Source organism: Marmota monax, unplaced genomic scaffold (genome assembly GCF_021218885.2).
Source record: "Marmota monax isolate L192 unplaced genomic scaffold, Marmota_monax_Labrador192_F-V1.1 WCK01_AAM20220418_F8-fsc00016, whole genome shotgun sequence".
In the NCBI taxonomy this organism is placed as follows: domain Eukaryota; kingdom Metazoa; phylum Chordata; class Mammalia; order Rodentia; family Sciuridae; genus Marmota; species Marmota monax.
The window spans coordinates 7,284,184-7,306,234 of NW_026695209.1; the positions used below are offsets into that span (position 1 = coordinate 7,284,184).

The window sequence follows — 22,051 nt, forward strand, 5'->3', positions numbered from 1 at the left end:
TAAATTGTAAATATAAAATATAAATTAATATAAATTATATGAAAAATAAAACCTGATTTTGAGAAGAGAACTTTTAGTAATTTTTTTTTTCAGTAGACCAGAAAACAATTGGAAAGTTTAGCATTACTAACAGGAAGGTATACTTCATAAGGACAAAGTGCACGTGTGGATCTAATCCACAGAAATGTGATAAATTGAAATATGAAAGAATCCTTTACAGTTTTTGATATCTGATTGTATTTTACTAATTTTATTGAAATTTAACTCATTTCAGACTTGGAAACTCTGCTATAGCAGTATCTGTTATTTTATGTTAAGAAAATATTAAAGAAAACTCTGTACAACTGTGGTTCCAAGAAGACTGCAATTATATTTCCCATTTTATAAATTTGGTTTTCAACTTGAATATATAAAGCAAGAATGCCAAAACAGTGCTACTATTACCAAAAAATATACACTCATAAAAATGCTATCATGAGGAGGAAATGGAAAAAATAAAAAGGGTGATGGAAAAGCATTCTTTCAAAAGTTAATAGATGGACAAAAGAGATGCAATTTTTGTCAGTTTATGAGGTTAAATAGATTGTTAAATATAATATAATAAGTTGGAGGGATGGGAAATGTACTGTAGACAAATGTTTTCAAGTCTTTCCACTCCAATATACTAGTAAGTTGAAGTACTTTTAGGTGTATGTATATTTCAGAAACTAGACATTCTGTAAAAACTAATGAATTTTAACTCTGAGCAAAGCCATCTAAAAGCCAAATTACAACATCTTTATTGCTGTGAAATGTCAATTGTATCATGCACCACAACACTTTTCTTTTCTATTTTTGTCTATATTTGGAATTGATGAAAAGTAAAATAAAAATCTGTGGAGTATCATGAAACATGTAGTAATGTTTAATTGATTTCTCAGTTACTTGAATGCATTTTGGTGAAAGGTCATCAGAATGCTAAATTTGTTTACCCATATTTTTCTTTTTCAGTGTACAAATTATAGGAAAGCAGAAACCCAGTGACATTTCTGAAGAGTAAATAATTAAATGATAGTCAGAATTTTATATATTTGAATTGCTTTCATGTAAAGAGCAAATGGGGAGGTGAAAATTACCACAAAATATTTTAGATATGCAATGTATAAAAATACGCATTGGAAGCAACCTTAAGAATAATACCCAAAACTATAATTCTGTAATTTAATGGAAAAAACATCTTTAAATGGTATACATTGACATTTTTCTCTGCTAAACTAAGTTAGTTACCTTTTAAAAAGTTAAGCCATTGGGCTTGGATTGAGGCTCAGTGGTAGAGCGTGCGCCTAGCAAGTGCAAGGCCTGGGGTTCAATCCTCAGCACCACATAAAAATAAATAAATAAAAGTATTATGTCAAACTACAACTAAAAAATAAATAAATAAATATTTAAAAAAAATTTAAGTCATTTCTTTGATTTGTACAAGTTCCTTTGTAAGATAGATACTAACTTGAGATTTGTTAATATTCAAAATTCTGGACACGACAATGCTATCGTACACCACTACATATTGAGTCTATGTTACCTTATCGCCTTCAGAAAATGTGATGCCATCCACTGCCCTTTTCCAAGTAATTTCTGGGACAGGCTCCCCTTCTGCTTCACAGACGAGCGTGACATGACCATTCTCATATGTAGTCTCATTTTTAAGCTGTATTATGTGAGGCTGTACTGTAAAAAATGTATACATTACTCAATTGATATTGGAAGAAGACAATAATTGTTCGAACTTAATATGGTTAATGGGCTATTTAGTCGATGTTAATACAATACAAGGTGATTAACTATAGCAGTTTACAGTGGCATGCTTTACTTTACAAAAGTACCAATAGAGTGGAAAAGAGCAGAGAAAGAACTCTGAATATAAGACTCATTTATTATCATTAAAATGTGTGAGGTAGCTTAGAGACCACATAAAAATTATAATTCTTTTCAAAAAGTGAACATACTCATTTCTTTCTTAAAGTCACAAATTTAAATTTCCTCTTTTGAAGCAGTATGTATATAGAGGTATTGCTTTAAGAATGTATTGATTATTAAACTAATTATTTCTTTGTATCTACTACAAAAATATTTTTTATATTAATTTCAATTCTTAATATTTAAAAATATGCTTCTCTATAAGTATACATAGTATCCAAGAAATTTTTTTGAAGTATGTATTATTTCTTATTTTTTCCCTTCTTTAGATACAAAATGGATAAAAGCCTAAAAGTCAATACTTGTTTTTCAGTACAACAAATATTTTAATATATTTGACTATTACAAAAATAAAAAAAGATTTGCTCTTAATCTCAGAAAATAATTCATTGCTGATACCAGAAATATGGCATATAGAATTTTCAAGAATTCACTATTCTATTGTGTGTAATGTATTTAGTTAGTTACTCTTTCCAGATTACTTTGTGTTAAAGGAACACAAACTTATTTAGCGGTATTAAAAAAGAGATTACAACCCTGATGTAACATTTTATTATTTCTTATTTGAAAGGATGAAAACATCAGAAACTTTTTTTTTTTTATCTCTGTATTCTCACTGGTATCCTAATAAAAAAAAAGAAGCAACAAAATAATATTTCATATGAATCCATAGAGGCATCTGACAATATTATATTTGTAAATTCTGTCATATAGTACCATTTCTAATTATTTTCTTACTGAGTAATATTTATGTAGTGTAGATTTTAAAGTAAAATAACAAAATTGATAAACCCTAGCTAAGCTAATGAAGATAAAGAGAAAACTCAAATTACTAAAATCCATGATGAAGAGGAAAATATCATCATGGACACTACTGAAATACAGACAATAATCAGAAACTATTTTGAAAATTTCTACTCCAACAATTTTTTAAGAGGTAAACATTTTCTGTAATCAGCGACAAAACTTCTGAAATGGAAATTAGAAAAAACACCACATTCACAATATCTTCAAAAGAAAAAAAAATACTTGGGAATCAACCTAACAAAAGAGGTGAAAGACTTATACAATGAAAACTACAGAACCCTAAAGAGAGAAATAGAAGAAGATCTTAGAAGATGGAAAAATATAACCTGTTCATGGATAGGCAGAACTAACATCATCAAAATGGTGATATTACCAAAAGTTCTCTATAGGTTTAATGCAATGCCAATCAAACTCCCAATGGCATTTCTTGTAGAAATAGATAAAGCAATCATGAAATTCACATGGAAAAATAAAAGACCCAGAATAGCAAAAATAACTCTAAGCAGGAAGTGTGAATCAGGCAGTATATCGATACCAGACTTCAAACTATACTACAGAGCAATAGTAACAAAAACAGCATGGTACTGGTACCAAAACAGGCAGGTGGACCAATGGTACAGAATAGAGGACACAGAAACCAATCCACAAAATTACAACTATCTTATATTTGATAAAGGGGCTAGAAGCATGCAATGGAGGAAGGATAGCATCTTCAACAAATGGTGCTGGGAAAACTGGAAATCCATATACAACAAAATGAAACTAAATCCCCTTCTCTCGCCATGCACAAAAGTTAACTAAAAATGGATCAAGGAGCTTGATATCAAATCAGAGACTCTGCGTCTGATAAAAGAAAAAGTTGGCTCCGATCTACATATTGTGGGGTTGGGATCCAAATTCCTTAATAGGACACACATAGCACAAGAGTTAATAACAAGAATCAACAAATGGGACTTACTTAAACTGAAAAGTTTTTTCTCAGCAAAAGAAACAATAAGAGAGGTAAACAGGGAGCCTAAATCATGGGAACAAATTTTTACTCCTCACACTTCAGATAGAGCCCTAATATCCAGAGTATACAAAGAACTCAAAAAATTAAACCATAAGATAACAAATAACCCAATCAACAAATGGGTGAAGGACCTGAACAGACACTTCTCAGAGGAGGACATACAATCAATCAACAAGTACATGAAAAAATGCTCACCATCCATAGCAGTCAGAGAAATGCAAATCAAAACCACCCTAAGATACCATCTCACTCCAGTAAGATTGGCAGCCATTATGAAGTCAAACAACAACAAGTGCTGGCGAGGATGTGGAGAAAAGGGTACACTTGTACATTGCTGGTGGGACTGCAAATTGGTACAGCCAATTTGGAAAGCAGTATGGACATTCCTGGGAAAGCTGGGAATGGAACCACCATTTGACCCAGCTATTGCCCTTCTGGGATTATTCCCTGAAGACCTTAAAAGAGCATACTATAGGGATACTTCTACATCGATGTTCATAGCAGCACAATTCACAATAGCTAGACTGTGGAACCAACCTAGATGCCCTTCAATAGATGAATGGATAAAAAAAAATGTGGCATTTATACACAATGGAGTACTACTCAGCACTAAAAAATGACAAAATCATGGAATTTGCAGGGACATGGATGGCACTAGAGCAGATTATGCTAAGTGAAGCTAGCCAATCCCTAAAAAACAAATGCCAAATGTAATCTTTGATATAAGGAGAGCAACTAAGAACAGAATAGGGAGGAAGAGCATGATAAGAAGATCACTATTAAACAGGGTTGAGAGGGGGGAGGGAAACAGAGAGAAATTTCATGGTAAAGGAAGGAGACCCTCATTTTTATAAAAAATTACATGTAAGAGGAAGTGAGGGGAAAGGGGAAAAAACGAGAGAAATGAATTACAGTAGATGGGGTAGAGAGAGAGAAGATGGGAGGAGAGGGGAGGGGAGGTGAGGGGGGATAGTAGAGATTAGGAAGGGCAGCAGAATACAACAGACACTAATATGGCAGTATGTAAAAAAGTGGATGTTGAACCGATGTGAATCTGTAACATGTATACGGGGTAAAAATGGGAGTTCATAATCTGCTTGAATCAAATGTATGAAATATGATATGTCAAGAGCTTTGTAATGTTTTGAACAACTAATAATAAAAAAAAGATAAAAAAAGAGGTAAACACTTGGGAACTTTTCATAATTTAAGGACTTCCTATGATTTTGAATAGATTTCTATTTATTTCCTCTTTCCTCTATGTGAGCAATCTCCGGCCCTTAGTTTTTTCCTCTTTCTCCTCATTAAAGACTTGTTTAACATCACCTTAACATTGCTCTTTTTGCTAACTTTCCAACACTCTGATATCCAAAATTATAGTCCTTTAAAAACAATGTTCTCCAATTTGTCCAGTTTCATATGCTTTTTGAAGCATCTTATTAGGCAAATTTTATTTTTTTTTAATTTTAATATAGTTTGGAATAGTTATTTGTTTCTCCCCAAAAGAATATAAGCATTCATGAAATTTTCTCTAGTTTGATAAGCACTTTTATTATTATGGTGGCACAACTGGGAAGAGAGTGGTCCCTCCGCTAGTATTTATTCAAGAGTATTAAAAAAGTGATTATAACTCTGATGTAACATTTTATCATTTCTTTGGGGTTAATATAAGTGGGACCCTTATATCTGTCAACTGCTAATGCTAGTCATTCTTAATCATTCTTAATCTTAGAGATTTCAGCCTTCTTCACTTTCCTTTTCTTTGTTGTGAAAACATTTTGGTGAGTATTGCCAAAGATGGAGAGATACTAAATGTTAGTAGAGAATGTAATTTTTTTCACTTTTTAAAGTGAAAAATCATATAACTATCAAACGGCAAATTTTCTTTCTTGTTCAAGTATAATAAAAGGTAAATCAAAAGTTTTCTAAAATAATACTAACTCTCTATGTTCTATCCACTTCCAAGGTAAACATTATATCTCTTGCTAAATATGAAGGATATTTACATATTTTATTTTAGTAAAATGAAAACAGATATTTAGTTATAGTTCAATCAATGTTTAGCTTAATGTTTCTAAATCATAGCCTTCATAATGTAATTTTTTTTTAATACCAGATATTGAATCTAGGATAGCTTAACTGCTGAGTCACATCCACAGCCCTTTTTATTTTCTATTTTGAGACAGGTCTCACTAAGTTGCTTAGGGCCTCAGGAACTTGCTGAGGCTGGCTATGAATGTGCGATCCTCCTACCTCAGCCTGTGGAACTCCTGGGACTCTTGGGGTTTCATGTGAATTTTTTTAAGTATAGTGAATAGAAAATAGATCCCAACATGAAATTTAAGATTCATGAAGATTAACCCTCATAGAGATATAAAACATTACAGAATCTATTGAAGCAATTTAATTTTTTTTGTTCAGATTCAGTTATGATTCAGCTAATATTCTATAAATATTTAAATGGGTGATTTGATGTAATTCTTAAGACAATTTTATTTGGTAGCTGAAATCTGAAAATACATTTCAGAGGGGAGCAAATTATATAAGATCAAATTTAATTATGGAAATTTAAATGGTTTTCATTAACAGTGGAGTAGAAGTTTACTCAGGCACCCCTCTAGACATCTCAGACTTAGGCAATATGCTATAATACTTACCAAAGACTTGGAGAAATGCCTGCTTTTCATCTTCTCCTGCCTTATTTGTGGCCCTGCAGACATAAGGCCCTCCATCACTATTGATTATGTTCCTGACAGTGAGTTCTGTATTGCTTCCTTTCAAAAGGTACTTTTCACTTTCTTCAATGAGCTTGCCATTCCTAAAGAAGAAAAAGAAGGTTGTTCTTCATAAATTTATATTCATAACCCAGGAGATCATAATCAACTTTTTGATCTATAGGCATCAATTATTTCATGGCTATTGTCATTGATAGACAGTGATATAGTCCAATCAAAAGTATGTTTTAGTACTCCAGTAATTTAATCTGCAAATAATAAAATTATGCTTAAAATTTGTTTTGACTTTAGAGACAAGAAATCCATTGGGCAATGTTGAAATCTTGACTTTAGTCAGTTTACAAAAGCATATTTGTTTAATTTGAACTTTGATTATTAGCAAAAACTCAGTTTTCTTTGGTTATTTTTATTCCCTCCACACAATATAAGTTGGTGAGCCAACACATCTTTATGAAATATGTTTATTTTCTAGGTGGGACACATTTTTAAAAATAATTTCTATGGAAAATTTATTTAAATAAATTCCAATGTAAGTACAATATAAACACATCAAAATTTTTATTGTATATAAGTACTATCAATACATTAATGAAAAACTCAAGTGAAAGCACAACTAATCAGAAATATTATGCTGGATATAATTTAATTAATGAAGGAAAATAGGAAGTTTTTATGTTTACTTTTAGACACAAATAATTAAATTTTTCCCAATTCTTTTTTATTCATAAATAACATTTATTTAATAAATATTTTCAATTTTTTATTTGTTTTAATTAGTTATATATGACTGTGGAATGCATTTATGTACTTTGATATATCATACATTAATGGGGTATAATTTCTCACTTTTCTGATTTTACATGTAATAGAATCACATTAATCATGCAGTTTTTATACAATGAAATAAATCTAATTCTGCTCTAAGTGTGGTATATATAACCTTTCAAGTATTTTCTACTAGACTGTATAATAGGAGATATTTTAGATATATTAAAACTCTGAAACATTTCTACAATTTCCCTTATTAGTTGAAAAACTTTTTATGTATTCTCTTTGCTTCTTTTTTTATTATCCTCATTCTCCTTTACCTCATTCTTTTCTTTATTTTTCTTCTTTGCTTCTCTTCCTAGTACAAAAATATAATGGTTTGAATATCTGAATTGATCTTAGGACTTACTAACATAAAATGTTTAGGATTTGTATAAGTCAGTGGGAATATTTACTTTTTCATATAAATTAGAAACTAAAAAAAAAAAAAACCTAAAAATTTTATTAAAATATTTCCAAAATTAAACAAAGCATTTCTATGATATATCATAAATATTTGAAGTAAATTCTGATTACATTTTCCAGTAAACACTGACACATATTCTAATAAAATTCTTATTCTTTTGTGACTCAATAACATCATTTTTCCCAGTTTCTTATGACATCTCTACATATATACTAGGAAGTGTGCATTTCCAAGAGAAGTAGAAATCCTTAAAGTTAAAATAATAATAATGTGCATATAGTATTCTGTAGTTTTATTTGTATTTTCCAAATGTTTAAGTGATAAGTAAGCAATGTTATATACAAACTTTATTATGAAATAGAAGAGGAGGAAATACGTCACTGTTCAGTCTATAAGACCAACACTGCCTTGAGGTGTAACAATTCAAGAATGGGAAAATAATAATATTATATTTCTCATAGTCATTAATTCAACAATTCTTAACATTATCATCATATCTATCACAATGATACATAAAAATATAACATATCTTAAGTGGGTTTTAAACAAGGAATATAAGGGAGCCCTAACATTTGATTATTAGATTAATGGGCTAACAATAAAAGTGTATAGAGTATTTTCAGTAGATAGAAAACAACTATTTGAAGGGAATGTAGAATGTAGATGTAGAATTGCTGCTTTTCCTCTCACTTATTTAAATACCACTTATTTATTTCTGATTATATTTGTGAAATATTCTTATAATTCCTCAATTTTTATTCCTTGACTCTCTTCTTTACTTCTACCAAATGGCTCTTCTCTCCCAAATTCAAACTTTGATTCCTTAAGTCCTCTAAGTGACTGTATCTGAAGATAGGGCCATTAAGGACACAGTTAAGGTTAAATGAGATTACATGGGGCAACTTATCCATGATGGAACAGGTGCACTTAAAAGAAGAGGAAGAGATACTAGAGATCTCTTTCACATTCTTTCCAGACAGTGGAGAGAGCATATGACAATAAAGGAGACAATGTATAAGCCACTAAGAGAGAGCTATCAGAAACCAACCCTGCTGGTACTTTGACCTTGGATGTCTGTCTACATCTACAAATAAAAAGCACGAAAATAAAAACTTCCCCTTAAAACTAATGTCATCTCTATAGACGTTATGACCACATACTCCCTTTCTCCTAATACATACTTTATATCCAGAGGCTAAAATGACTATTTACATTTAAAGTAATTATTTTTCCATCCTACTCAATTGAAGAAAATAATGACATATGAAGCTACTAAGATGAAAAATTATAGATATAAATTACAGTTTATTTCCTCTGACTCTGCCTCCTCTTGTCCCTATGATTATTATTTTTCTGATTAAATATAAGAAAACAATTTTGAATACATATGAAACTTTTTAAAATCTAAGTAAATAAGTTTCTTTGGAAATATAAAATTATTAAAATAATATTCTGTGACAATATTTTTTCATCATAATAGTTGACCTGAAAGGTTTTCTGTGATGCAGTTAGATCTCACATAAGTAAACAATTAAAGAATAGATTTAGAATACAAATTTTACTCATATGATAGGTTGAACAGTTTTAAAATGACAAATTAAACTCATGAAGTTTTAACTTTGCATAATTACCTTTTATCTACACATAAATAAAATATACAATTAATTACATTATAATAAAAAGTACACTTATAACAATGTGGCCTGAAACACTGGGATATCTATTTCAAGACCCACTAGTTGTTAACGTTAAAAGGTAGGATTAGTTACAAGATTCCTAGGCCAATTCTAGCCAGAAACATGCCCTCGAAGACAGAATAAGCATCATGAGGGCAGCCTTGGACTCAAAATCAGAGCACAACACACTGCTTATCTCTTTAGCAATTAACCTCAGGAATTGAACTGAAAACAGTAGCCTTATTGATTTTTAGATAAAATTAAAAACATTGCTTTACTTCTTGACAAAACAATTAAAAATCCAAATAGTATTCCATGAGCCAGACGACACATGCATGTTTAACCTACCTTGACCAGGAGATGGTAGGTTCTGGAGAGCCTGAAGCCCTGCAGGACAATGTCATCTCTTCTCCTCTCTCTGCTGTGGCATTAAATGATTTCTGAGGCATTGTGATTGCTGGTGGCACTGAAAGACAGATAGACATAGAATAAATAGAGACAAAAACGTTTGAACCAACACCATTCTAAGACTTTTTGTCCCCTTTTTTCTAACTGCTAAACATTAAAAATTGATGTTAAATTCTAGCTTAATAATAAAAGAATATTAATGTCCACTGCTATGCATTCTTATGTACAATAATTAGAAAATATTTATAATGTTGTTTTATTTTTTCTTAATCTATTAAAACAAACAATGAACTATATGTTTTAACAAACACATACACTTTTATAAAATGTCTCACAAGAAGACAGTACCATCCTTACTTAATCAATACTGATATTTAATTTAAGCATAAATGGATTTCCTATTTGGTTTCTCATTGCTATATGTAATGCCATAAGCAATCATTCACTGCTTTAAGACAGGGCTTTCAAATTAGGTGTCAAAGCATAATGTTCTTTCTGATTAACTGCACTTAATTTCTTCAAACAACTATAAAACATTTTATGAAGAGAAACTGCTTAAACCATAGAGAGTATGAAAATAGATTTTCATGAACAATTCAATTTTAAAATTAAGCATCCCCAATTTCTAACTAATTACATTGCAAAAACTGCACATGCTGCAAATTTTGGACAGGTTGAAACTGTTACTGAAATGCACTGTTGGCAATAAACAAGTTACTAACATCCATAACAGAAGCTAAATTTCAAAGTAAAGCATAAATTGTAACTCAGTACACAATAGTTTCATTTATTAAATTGAATGTGATAAAGTAATATTAGAAATTAATTCTCCTAATAAATAAATTTATTTTTTACATATCCAAACAACATGGCCAGATAGGTACTTATAAGTTTAAGTATAATTAAATATCTCTATAATAGCATTATGTTATTTTCAGGTCAGTAACTATGTTTCATTAGCTCACTGATAGTGAGAATAATAAGTTAAATGTATCTCAATCATTAAACACAACAAATCAAGTTTCTGAATTTACGATGTAGATATGAGGAACATGATCTGACATGTTATCTCTAAAATAATAATGATGAATGGTATTTAAAAAGATGACTTTTTAATATATTAATGCTTAATTTTAAGTACACTGCTCTTTGACTATCTGTATGTTATTTTTTCTTCCTGGTGATAGTAATAAAAAACACAATTTAATAAAAATGCATTGATTTGCTTTTTCTAATTTATAAAGGTAGTTTGAAGAGCACTATTACTATTTGTATTATAAAAGTAAAGATTTTCAATACATTAAGGAATTAAAATAAAAGTGAACTTTTAGCAGAAATTCTCTCTAACATCAAATATAAATAGACACTTCCAAATTGATAATGAGGTGCTTCAGTTCTTGTTCTGAAGCTGCCATTCACTGGAAAACTTTATTTAATTCTTTAACAACATTTTCTTGTTTATAAAGTAAAGTAAGCTAGAAGATCTATAAAAACTGACCAGTTCAATAGTTTTAGCTTATGTTATCTTAAATCTTCTAATAAAACTTCTTCTCTTAACTTAGTGTAGGTTAGCAGAACACTACAAATATTTTATGTTCATACAATTTTGTGAAAAGAAACTCTCCAAATAGTCTGTAAAATAATAATATCAAAATCTGAGGAGGTTTTTCATAAGTTCTAATGCCAAGGTGTTCAGGGAGTTTAATACCCACTGTTTTGGACTATGGAAATCATTTTTATGTATACTATTATTTTATTGATTATAAATTCCCCAGTGGAATTAAGCAATATTAAAAGTTATTGCAATTCTATTTCATTCAGTCTTCTTGTTTTCTCATAAATCCTATGCCTCTCTATTTTTACTTTTTAAAAACACTTTACTTCAAATTTGACTGCAACAGAAATATTCTGTTTTAATACACTTACTGATATTTGTATTCTATATCTGTTACTTTGTCAAAACTTCCTGGAAACAAATCCATTTTTATTCTTTAGTTGCTAGAAATAGGGCAGGTGTTTAAGTAGCCTCATAACTTTCAACAATATGAAGGCTTTGGTTACCTTCAAGTTATCATTGCCCTCACTGGATGCTTAGGTTCCAGAGACACCACTAATTTAACAGTTTAATTTCCCTTTCTTCAAAAATGGCTCCAGCTATTTCATATGTCTTCCATGTCTTGTAAGCATTTCTCTACCCACTTTTCCTCAAATATTCCTCGGAAGATGGATGTCACCCTAACCAAGGAATACCTAAGTATGTCACAGTTTTAGTAGTTCAGACTAACCGACATCCATTAATTCCCCCAAATTTATTCTGGCTAGCAATAACTAATCTCATTCTGCCACAGGCAGAAAATTACTATTTTATAATGATTTCTTTTCAGTTCTAAATATATATCAGAGACTAAATTCACACATAGATAGTTTATCTATCTGAGGTCCACTAAAAAGTCACCTCACAATTATTTTACATCATTTCTCATTAAAATCTTCAGACTATGTAGCTATTAGAAAATCACAAAAATAACTCAGTCCTTTACCAAGAAGAGACATGGACCAGTTTAATAATAAAGTATCTTGTTGCTTTTACTTTTTGTTTTGCCATTCTCAGTCTACATGCAAAGAAAATTAGTTTCTTTTCTTAGGTCTTCCCATAAATTAATTATCACATGATCCCTTCCATTGCATTTAAGTATTGAAGATAAAAAAGTGAAAAAATTCAGAAACCACATTTGTAAAACTAATTCCTATTATTCAATGAACTTACATTTTTTGAATTTTTCATAAATTCAGTTTTTTATAATATTATGGAATAAAGAATTTTAATATTATGTAGATGCTTTTTTGTAATGAGGTATTTCCATTATGGAGATCACATTATCATTAGTTTGATCAAATAACTGGTATTTTCCAATGGTTATATTAGGCTTTAACATAATTATTGTATCTACAATTTTGTCTCTCAGTTTCATCTGCTTTGCTTTTTACTACTTTCTAAAATGCTGTAATATGATCTAACACCTCTAAATTTTCATTAATAACAATTCTGGTTCTTGAAATAATATTCCATTTCTCACTTACAGAGTTGCTTAATTTAAATTTCTATTTAACAGGAATATATTTTCAACTAAAGAAACATAATTTAAGGACTATTAAGTATCAAATTATGGACAAAAATAATTCTACAACTTCAGTTTGAAAGACAGTACATCTCCAAGGTTAAACTAAACATATATAGTTAATCCTTCTAGAAAACTACAGATGAGTTGTTTGCGATTTTGAGTATCAGCAGTTAATATTTTTGTCTTGCAATAGGATTTAATCAATATATCTTCACATACTTGATTGAGAATGGTAACAAACACTTTCCAAGTATTAATTGCTCATTTGTGAAAACAGTAAAGTGGTGATATAATGATGATGATATGTTGAGCACTGAGTTTTAAAATCAAATCTATCTGAAGAAAACAGTAAGATCTTTGATTCGACCAGATTACAAGATAATGAAGATCAAGATAACTCATTACATTGATTGAGAAAAAGGCATTAAAGGAAAAACATTGCATTGGCATTTTAAATTCCATTCTTAGTGATCTCTGAGAAGTTGACAATTCAATAAAATAAGTGTTGCTTTCAGTGGACATAAATATAAAAGTAAACACAATGATAACAGATGATCTGTGGCATTTTCATAATCATGATCTGCATTTTACAAATGTTCACTAAATTAGTCTGATTTATATGCTCTTCTTTAAAATTGACTTATAAAATAGTTCAACTTCACAGGTTCAAAACAAAGTAAAAATTTAAGCAATTTAACCTCTTTCTTCCTTAGTTACTTTTATCACTTGAATTGTCTAGGCAAATATTAATCCAAGTTTTATTCTTCCTTCTTCCTGCTTCAAAATATACCTCTTTCTGTATAATAATCCATGTGAGAGATGATATGTAAAGAACTTCCTCACTTTTTTTCGAACTGTGTAGTATTCCATACCATCTGGATACACTGTTGGGCATGTTAGGTTACCTTGCTAAACACAGCCAAATACATATATTTTACAACATTTATCTATTTTAGGAAGTTCTGACTTAAGCTATCCAGAAGTGCAATTTGGAGGTCACCTATAGCAGAAAGTTTCAAAGTATGTTTGAAGAAACCCTAAGGTTTCTAACACCCTTTCAGAGGACTCTGGGGCCCTCTCTTTACCAGTCACATATCTGTGGGCAGATGAATTTTCTCCTGCAAAAGTCAATTATTGACCTTGCCAATGGAGAAAAAGTTCAATAACCTCTTTATCTGAAAGAGTGTTCAGGTTCAAAAGTATACAATGAAATACTGAATTTGGTAGCACCTTGCAATGTCTACCTTTTATCTGCTAAGTCACAATAAATTCATGTTCAAAACTACATAAAAAAGTCGAATCTGAGCCATCTTGGCAGTGCCAATGTAGCCTGATCTGTACCCCAAAGTGGATGGTGGCCAAGCATGCCCAGGGGACTGCATAGGGTGGGATACTTGATGTTAGAGGAGCAAAACAAAGATAACAGCCATGTAGTAATTAAAGATTGATCACAAAAGATGGCATTTATTTTTATAGAATTTTTAAATAACAAAGGATAAAATCTTCATAACTTATAATCCTAAAACAGAAAAATATAAATTTTGTATATGAAAGCTAAATAGAGACTCTCTCAAAGAAATAAAGTAGGAAAAGATGTGCACATGAGATGAGAGAAAACAAACTGAAGTAATAGATTTAAACCCTATCCAATCAATATAATAACATATTTAATGTAAATTATATAAATGTTCTAATTCAAAGTCAGAAAATGTCAGTATAGATGAAAAAAATAAAACTCATCTGTATACTTCTTATGAAAGGTCACTTTAAAAATCAAGAAACATTTAGGTTAAAATTAAATGGAAAGGAATAGACATTCCATGAGACCCCTAATAGGAAAACTGGATGGGTGAAATACAGAAGTATCATTGAAAGATTTCAGAGCAAAGGATTTTATCAGGAATAAACAGTCATTTCCTAATGATAAAGAAGTTAGCACAACAAGAACTCATAAAAATTCCAAATGAGTTATCAGTTGGTACCTAACCTGATGATTAACAAAACTCCAACTAACATAAAAATAATTCACACTCTTCTTAAGTACAAAGAAATACATTTGAAAATATACGGACCAAACAAAATGTATGCTTTGAATCTATTAAAGTGAAGTTAGAAATCAATGACAAAATGACAGCTGGAAAATCTCCATATATTTGGAAGTTAAATAATATAATAGTAAATATCCTGCTGCAGAAAGAATATTCAAAAGAAAATTACAAGATATTTTCAAATCAATGGCAAAATACATAACATTATCAAGAGTGGTGGAAAGAAGTTAGTGCAGTACATACATATAGGCATGCATGCATCAGATGAAAGAGATTTTAAATGAATGTACTCAGTTTAACCCTAAGAAAACAGAAAAAGAATATCAAATTACCCTCCCATCAGTAAAAATAGAATAATAAAGGTAATATTTGAAAAAATAAAAGAGAAAAAAAAATCAAGAAAGTCAAAATTTGCTTTTCTTTTTATCTTTTGAGAGAGATCAAGGAAAGTTTTTCTAACTTATTCTGTGAGGCCAATTTTCCTTTGAAATTAAAATCAGACAAAGGAATGACAAGAGGAGACAGCTGATGATTGACAGCCTATAAAAAAATACAATTCATAACAAAATTCTAGGGAATTAAATCCAACAATATATAAAAGAATAACACACTGTGATCCAGTGGGAATAGAAAGCTAAGTGACATTCAAAAATCTAAGAAATGAATAAACCAAATCATTGTATTTAAAAATATGCCTCATGATGTCATCTCAGTAGATTCAGAAAAAAAAAATGGCAAAATCCAAAACCCATTTTTAATAAAAACTCTTGATAATCTAGGAACAAGTTATTTTCTCAGCTTGATTATAAAACAAACAAACAAAGAAGCAGAAACTGCTAGTGTACAACTAAGGAGATGTATAATATTGTAAGAAAGTATGTTTCCTCCCTCCAAATTTTAAGGACCAGGCAGGGATAATCACTTTTGTTTAACAAGGTAGTAGAGGTTCCAGTGAAAAGAGGGAAGTAAAGCCATCTAGTTAGGAAAAACACAAGTAAACTATATTTATTCACAGTTGTTGGCATAACTACAGCCATTTTCCTTTCTCCCACCCCCACTTTCTGAACACAGTCCTTATTCTTAAGAAATAACTTGCCGGTCCTTGAGGAGTAAAAACTTGTTTGTCTCTATCCTTGAGAAATAGAAAATCACCTTTGACAAAATTAGGTGATGGTTATTAAGCCAATTGCAAAGGCTAACCCTGCCCCTAACCCATGGCCCTAATCTTGCATATACAAAGTAATTCTTGAGATAAAGTTGCTGCTCTCTCTCTGCATGAGATAGCTTGTCAGGTTCCTGACAATAAATCTGCTTTTGCCTTTGTCCTTGGTGTGTTTGTGAGATCAGTCCTGTGCCAGTTTTTGTCAACAGTGATTCTGTATGATCATGAAATTCCTTTGGAACCTAATAATAAGCCAACTACAGCATAATAAAATCAATAAGTAAATTTAGTAATATTTTATTTTAAATATTTATTTTTTAGTTGTAGATGGACACAATATCTTTATATTATTTATTTATATTTATGTGGTGCTGAGCATCGAATCCAGGGTCTCTCATGTGCTAGGCAAGTACTTTACTGCTGAGCCATAATACCAGTCCCAATATTTTAGAACATAATTTTACTACCCCCTCTATATAGATCTCCATCTACCTTTCTAATATCAAAACAATTAAAAATTGAAAATGAAAGACAACAAACACATGCAATTATTTTTTTCAGTGCTGAGAGTCAAATAAAGGGATAAAATCAAGCACTGGCTTGATCAGTTTACCAACATTGAGTTACATCCCCAGACCCAAATTATACAGGGTATTTAGAGATAAATCTGGCAAAATATGTGCTAGGGCTGTATAAAGAACTTTAAGAAGCACTGCTGAGACTAATTGAAGACCCACATATGTAGGTAATTATACTGTATTTGTCAAAAAGAGGCATCTTTATTTAGTAGAAAACAATTGTCCCAAAAGTGATATGTACCTTCAAAATCACTCTACAATATACTTGGCAGTGTATGTTTGTGCATGCATATGTTGTAAAAATTGATATAATGACTCCAAAATGGACATGAAAATGAAATTAACCTAGAATATTTGATTGCATGTTGAAACTCTTCTGAAAACAATAATGGAATTGAAGGGGTTACAACAAATCATTCCCTTATTATAAATCTAAGAAACCAAGACAGTTTGGTATTGGGGCAAGAAGAAAAACAGATGAACAGAATACAGTCCCTAAAACACAGACATTATCAAGTTATTTCAAATCAAGGAAAGGTTTTTGATTGTTACAGTATAGTCATTTCAGCAAATGTAGTGAAAATTGGACATGCAATGCCAAAAAAGGAAGAAAAAAAATTGTGTAGAACTAATTCCAAATCAAAAGTTTTAAAACTACCAGAGGAAAGCATTGTGGAGTTTTATCATATTTAATTTAGATAGTGAATTCTCAGGTTTAACACAAGCACAGTTCATTAAAAAAATGGACTTTATTAAGGTAGATTTTTTTTTCTCTTGAAAGTCAGTGATAAGAAAATGAAAAAAAATAAGGCATGAATTGGATAAAAATATTCCAAAATTGTATATTTGATAAAGGAATTTTGTACAAAATACAAAATATACAGGGAATTCTAGAAACTCAAATTTAAGAAAATAACACAAGTAAAAATTAGTTAAATATTTCAAAAGACATTTACCATGGTTTGGAGTTTGGCTTAGTGGTATGGCACTTACCAACCATGTGTGAAGCCATGATCCCTAGCACCTCAGAAAAAAATGCAAAAGCTATAAATGATTAGTGGTAAAGGTGATCAATGTATTTACTCATTAAAGAAATGAAAATTAAACCCAAAATATAAAATTACTAAATATTTATTAGTATAAATACACAATTTTTGAATACATGAAGCTTTGGTGAGAACTTGAAGCAACTGGAATGCCTATACACTTATTCTAGGAACACTTTTAAAGGGATTCTACAAACACTTTACAAAACATTTTGGCAGCATTTTCAAGTCTATCATGCCATAAGATCCACCATAAAATGTGCCCATGCCTCTCGTGGGTATTTTACTCAAGAGAATTGAAGGCATATGTCTGCACAAAGACTTATAGACAAATGGGTATAGTAGCTTCATTTGTAATTCAAAAGCTGAAACCTTTTAAAAAGAATTTTGGTGAATGGATAAGAAATAGCAAAATATTACTAATTTGAACATCTTGAAGCAATAAAAAGGAATGTATTTTGCTGCATAGGATAACATGAATAAATTTCAGAATCATTTCAAGTGAGAGAAAAGTGTAAGATTTCACTTAAAGGAGAGTATTTACAGGCTGGGGTTGTGGCTCAGTGGTAGTGTGCTTGCCTAGCACATGTGAGGCACTGGGTTCAATCCTCAGCGCCACATATACTTTACATATTTGACAAAATTACATGCAAGATAACTGGAATTGGCTATGTAAAAGGAAAGATGCCTGGTAGTAAAAGGAAGATGCCTTCCATGTAATAGTAAGATAATGTGAATTATTTCAAAAAAAGAGAAAACAATTTAAGTAGCAATGACTGCCAGTCACAGTATCTCTATGAGTGGTATATTCTCATTTTTGCAAAAAATAATTAAAAGCTGAAATATTATTCCTGAAATTGCAGGATACCTTCTCTATGCCTATATTGATGATATACCCTGTGGCTATATTACCTTTGTTCTTGAAGAATAAATGATGTAATCTGTGAAATAATTTGACACATAAATGGGTCAACTCAAATTGGTGAGAAAGGTACGATGTTAGAGATTTTAGAGACAGAATTAACAGTTCAGGTAGAAAGATCTATCAATATCTCAGAGATACTTTTGGATGCCTGGTATGTGACTTTTGGCCAAGATAAGGGCATTGAAATTTATGATTTATGGAGACATTCTCCTAGTAACCCCTGAAGTCATTTTCTGCACTTATTTTTTGTACCTGTCCTAAACAATGTTTAAAACCTAATTTGATTACCTTAGGGACCCCACTGTGAGGTTCACTGAGATGCCTCAGTCACCCACACCTTTGTGGCCATAGTTGAAGATACATCACCATGGTATGTATGTGCAAATTGGGCCCTTCGGAATCAAGAAAAATTAATAATTGCTTGCTAAAACTGATGCTTGGACTAAGTCCTATAGAGCAATTAGACTGGTCAAAAAGAAAAAGGAAGAAAGAAAAGAGAGGAAGAGAGAGATATTTAGTAAAAGAGAGAGAGGCAGAGATGAGGCAGAGAAAGAGATATATAGAGAGACTGTGTCTGCACGAAGGATAAGAATGTTTAAAAGACCATCCAGTAACAGGAACAAGTATTATGCACAATTTGATGGTTATAAATATTTTTTTCTGATTTCAATTAAATATTCTCTGATTCTTAAATATCTTCACTCTTCTTAGCACTCATATTGTTATAATTTGGAAATGAGATACAGGAGCTTTGAGAGGTCAAAGCTCCTGTATTAATACAGAAATGTTCAGAGCTAACATTATTAGATTGTGAGAGCTGCAACCTAACCACTTCATCCTCCTTTTAATGGACTGACTCGGTGGTAACCATAGGTAAGTGAAGTGTAGCTGGGGGAGGTGGGTCACTAGGGGTGTGCCCTAGAAGAGGACATATTTGCTATGTTCCCAGTCACTCGCCAAACTCCTTCCAGCTTCCTGACCCCACCATGAACTGAGCAGCTTTTATCCACTGGATCCTTGCCCCATGATGTGCCATCTCATGTCACGCTCAGAGCTATGAAACTGGCTGTCTATATACTGAGACCTCTAAAATAATGAACCCTAAATAAACTTACCCTCCTCTAAATTGTTCTTGATGGGTATTTCGGTCCTGGTGATGCAAAAGCTGACTAGAACACATACTATGGGTACTTACATTGTTACTGAAAGCTATAAAATGTGACAAAACAAAAAACTAAAGGGAACAGATACTCATCATAACAACTTTGAATGTGAATATTATTGATGCTGCTTCCCAAGCTGTCCTTTACTGCAGCACACTTTCAGGATTAGGACTCATGAATGTCTCTCCAGAGTAATGTAGACATTGATTGTTCCAAATGTCATTCATCTCCACAATGTCAGATCCTATCTTAATGGTCCCTTTACTTTAGTGATTGATTCTACAAAATGATAAAAATTTGCTTTATTGAAGTATCTTGTGGTCTCTCTGGATTTTCTTGAAGCTTCTGTTGTTGTTATCATTGTTGTTTTTCCCGTAGATGACAGGGTTCAATTTTGTAATTATCAGCCAAATATTTGATAAGAAAACAACAAACACTAATCCCTATAGGACCAGCAAAAGAATGCCGTCTGGAAGACAGCTGAATTTAGAGAGGGAATCTGATTCAAATGTGAGACAATGCTACCTCCTCTTTTCATTAGTGAATAAAACATTATGTTGAAAATGGATACATGCATTTCTATAGCCATTCTAATACATTAGGCCTCTTTAAAATGTATTAAAAACCTGAATAAAAGGAGACATGGAGAAAAGATTAAGGACTATATGTTATCTCCTCAGATCAATCATTAATGTGGAGGAGAAAATCCACAAAAGTTGACTTAGATAGAGGATCTCTCCCCCCTGCCCCTCTGTCTCCTCATCTAATGTATATAAAATGACAGTTGCTAAAATGAGGATTAAATAAGAGTTAAGGTGAATATATATTTTTATATCTTTAAATTCCCAGACTAATACATCAAATTTAATGGAATCACTTTCAACATTAGTGGCATTACAGCAGAAATATATTTGATAAAATATATAAAGTGTGGTTTTCACAAATGCTTACTTATTTATCTTTTTGTAAATTATATTTTGTATTTTACATGTTATTATATGGATTACCCTCATAAGTTACAGTCATTAAAATTATTCAAAATCACTAGTTGTCTGCATGTTGGAATCAATTATATTATTAATATGCACAGGGTGAGCTGTCTTTTATGCTCACTATTCTTTATGTTATTCCACATTGTGCACAACTTAAAAGGAATTACAAAATAACTTTTCATTTATTATAAAAAGAAAAATACTTTTCTTCATTACATTGACATTGAAATGATTAAAAATGGGTAGGAATATAAAAATCACTTCCAGAGATCATTGAAATATCAAAATGCAGTACACATTCAAACACACACTTGCACAAATATTTCTGCCCATTATCATCCACTATTGATTTTCATGTTCAAGGGAAGGCCAAAGACACAATTGCTTTAAAATTATACAAGTAGGAGTTTTTCATTCAACCTCAAATTTCCTGCCTACATGACCCCAAACTTGAACTAGAGGTTATTAGAGCATTCTTTAGAAATTTACAAAAGATTTAGAAAATAATGAATCATTATGCCTGAGAAGAACATTTTATAAAAATAACCCTCTATTGACTTTATTTGAAATTTAAATTATTTCCAGTTCTTTCATGTGTATGAACCTTTAATGAGTCACTATGGAGTCTAGAAATCAGATGATGGGTGATGTACCTGATAAAAGCTAGAGAGATGATATTGACCTCTTTTAAAATAGTATATCCATGATTTGTGCATAAGTGGGCATGTTTGTGTCTATATAATTTACCTAATATACTTAAAAGAGTTCAGGAATTCATACTAAATTTGGCCAGACAATTCAACAAATCTCTCTGTTAATCTGCTTTTGAAAGATTTCAAATAGTGGCTCAAGAGTCAAACCTTACATGATAGTAAAATGAAGTCACTCACTGATAGGCTAGAGAAAAAGTTTTAGGCAGGGTATAAAGTTAAAATTTTAATTGGTGATACCATAAAAACTGATATAATCACATAAAAACATAGGAAACACTTGGGAAATATCATTGGAAAATTAATATTTGCCAGATGAGAGAATCCAGCTGATTATAAATAGAATGATAAAGTCATGTAACAAGATTTCTCTAAATTATTGACCAAAGCCAACTGTGAATCTATCTACAGCCTCACCCATTTTCTACTCATTTCTTCCAGACTCAAAATAAAAGGTATCTTACTTCTATATTTTCA

The 22,051-nt window shown here is 31.0% G+C and overlaps 1 protein-coding gene across 3 annotated transcripts in view; it reads right to left on the reverse strand.

The window, feature by feature from the left end:
• Ncam2 (neural cell adhesion molecule 2) overlaps positions 1–22,051 on the reverse strand; it is a 484,565-nt gene that overhangs the window by 176,958 nt on the left and 285,556 nt on the right. For all 3 annotated transcript variants that reach the window (XM_058574574.1, XM_058574576.1, XM_058574575.1), the window contains 3 exons: positions 9,769–9,886; positions 6,433–6,593; positions 1,562–1,707 (listed from right to left, as the gene is read on the reverse strand). In XM_058574574.1, coding sequence (XP_058430557.1) covers positions 1,562–1,707; positions 6,433–6,593; positions 9,769–9,886 — 425 coding nt within the window. The remainder of the gene's footprint in view (positions 1–1,561; positions 1,708–6,432; positions 6,594–9,768; positions 9,887–22,051) is intronic.